Source organism: Volvox carteri, assembly GCF_000143455.1.
Source record: "Volvox carteri f. nagariensis unplaced genomic scaffold VOLCAscaffold_52, whole genome shotgun sequence".
In the NCBI taxonomy this organism is placed as follows: domain Eukaryota; kingdom Viridiplantae; phylum Chlorophyta; class Chlorophyceae; order Chlamydomonadales; family Volvocaceae; genus Volvox; species Volvox carteri.
The window spans coordinates 189,444-191,865 of NW_003307595.1; the positions used below are offsets into that span (position 1 = coordinate 189,444).

Consider the following 2,422-nt stretch of genomic DNA (forward strand, 5'->3'; position numbering starts at 1 on the left):
ACAGGCATGTGCCGTAGTTGGCGACCTCCGACCTCTTTGGCGCTGCATCCCTAAACAGACCTCCCGCGTTCCCCGCCCTCTCCCCCCCTACCCCCGCACACACACGTACACACCAGGGCTGGTCCAGTCGTACTCTCCCCACCCAGCATGGCCAGCAGCTGCTTGGGCAGAGGGACACGGAACCAATATCCCCCCCCTCCTCCCCCCCCTCCGCCGCCGCCGCGTCGTCGCCGTCCCCGAGTAGTAGTGGTAACAGTGGTGGCGGTGGCGGTGGTATGGCTCCGTTGTTGGACGCCATTGTGGCTCACGTGCCGTCCCCCGCCGGCCGGGGGGATCTGGAGGGGCCATTCGCTCTGCGAGTGGCCATGATCGAGAGGGACCCCTACGTGGGGCGGATCGCCACGGGCGCGTGTGCGTGTGTGTTTTGGCGGAGGGGATGGGGGTGGGGGTGGGGGTGGGGCATAAAGCGGACGGGACTTAGGGGATATCGAGGAAGGGAAGGGGACGGTTAGCAGTTAAGGAAGGATGTCGGGTAACTGAATCTTACTATTAGATATCCTTGCCGTACAGCCAGTGGCGGCTGTTGCTTTGTGTGCACGTGGCCACCATTCCATCCATCCATTCCATCCCCCCCGTTCTGTCTCCGCATGGCATGCGTGGGTGCTGTACACCGTTTTACTGCCGTACAACACGACCGTGGTGCCGGCCCCCCAGGCCGCATCGCGTCCGGCAAAGTCCGTATCGGCGACAAGGTGAGTACGGCGATCGAGTACGACAGACCTGTCTCCTTGCATGCTGTAGGTTTTAGTAACAAGTTTCGAGATTGTCTAGGTTACTGCGAGTTCTCGGCATCCATCCACATGCGCATCCTCCCCGCAATCCCCTTCTTAACCCCGCTATGATTTCCCCCCCTCACTCACACACACACACACGCATGTCACGCCAAAACATCTGGAGCGCACAAATTACGTGCCACGACCGAGTTAGTCGCTATCCGCAGGTGGCTAAGCCAACCGAAGGTAGTCAGGCGAACCGCGTATTGATTTAATTGAGACTTTGAGTGTTGCCTGACTAGCGTATAAGGCGCTTTCCGTTGTGATTTGAGGATGTTAGGTTGTCGTTCATCTGTCGTTAGTCGGATGAGCGTTACGCATCCAGGGTAGGGCCGGGTGTGATAAGGCCCGGCGTGGATCAGTCGGTACTTCGCCATAAATGCGAGTGCGAAGAGGCCAAACATTTGTCGTTTGGCTCTCGAAGCAACTCTTCGTGAGCGTATAGACCATTATATTATTGAAGATAATATAATTATAGGAGGGTTGATAGGACTGTTTTGGTGTAAGAACACTGCAATCCTACCCTACCTCGACACGCGCATCAGAGCAGGATAGACAGAGAGTGTACACACAGCATTCCATAAGGTCCGCCCTTAGTGCTCCTACCTCTAGGCTCGACAGGGATCCGTTCCCAGCCCGTCCTCGCCTACTGCGATCGCGCAAATCAAGGTGCTTGAATGTAAATGCTCGTCGCTCCGTACCGGACTAGCGTGAAGTGGGCCTTTGCGTCCAGCCTTACACCCGATCCCAATGTTTAATCAGGCCACACCACATCCCAATGCGCTTAATGGGTGGGTGGGAGGGTCTTCGGCTGGTCCGCAAGTTTTAAGCCTTGGGTCCGGAGCGGCGGTAAGATGCTTGCATTTATGACAGGGAAAATAATTGGCTACTCTTGCGTCTTACTGCGGTCTCCAATGCGCGTGGGCGATTTACGCCCTGTTCATCTGCCTACTTGCATCGCGGCTGATCTCCTTCTCCTTAGGTTTAGATTAATTAGATGTAAACCACTGATTCCCGGTTGTCCTGAATGTGCGATCATTCTGATGCGTTTCCGTACCGCTGTCGTGCCCAGGTCGATGGCTTTGCCTTTCTTGGCACTGACGCGACTAGCTCCGCGCAGCCTTCCTTTGTTCCTGGATGGGGCTTACGTGGCGTGGTGAGGTGTCGCCGAGCTATTGTGTTGTCCTTTGCGCTTGCGATAGACGGGCCCGTCTCCCCGCAGGTCCCTCTTCGCACTGGCGGCCTCGGCCTTCAGGGGGGTCCGCTTTCCTTGGTTGGATTGTCGGCTCCATCTCTCGAGTCTCCGCCTTTGGCGCCTTCTGTGGGTTATCCGTTTGCTGCCCCCTGTTCTGTGTGCAATGTTGGCTGATTATCGTGTCTCGCTTGCCGTAGGAGTTCTTTCTTGGCCCTGGGGTTGTCACCGGCGCCGCCGCCGGATCCGCTGGGCCCCCCGTTAGCCGGCCTTTCCCGCTGGGCGTTCCCGCCCAGGTTGGTAGAGAAGTCCTTTGGCTGCTGACCCTGCTCTAGCGCTCTCATAAGCGATTCTCTCGGACTGCAGGCACCTGCCCCCTTGGGTGTGGCTCGCGGTC

General features: G+C 57.7%; 1 protein-coding gene across 1 annotated transcript in view; it reads left to right on the top strand.

The window, feature by feature from the left end:
* VOLCADRAFT_106835 (uncharacterized protein) overlaps positions 1 to 2,422 on the top strand; it is a gene marked incomplete at its 5' end in the record, with an annotated part of 16,371 nt that overhangs the window by 3,119 nt on the left and 10,830 nt on the right. Inside the window, 5 exons of the mRNA XM_002955453.1 lie at positions 242 to 411; positions 715 to 752; positions 1,906 to 1,989; positions 2,056 to 2,154; positions 2,226 to 2,321. Of these exons, the coding sequence (XP_002955499.1) occupies positions 242 to 411; positions 715 to 752; positions 1,906 to 1,989; positions 2,056 to 2,154; positions 2,226 to 2,321 (487 nt within the window). The remainder of the gene's footprint in view (positions 1 to 241; positions 412 to 714; positions 753 to 1,905; positions 1,990 to 2,055; positions 2,155 to 2,225; positions 2,322 to 2,422) is intronic.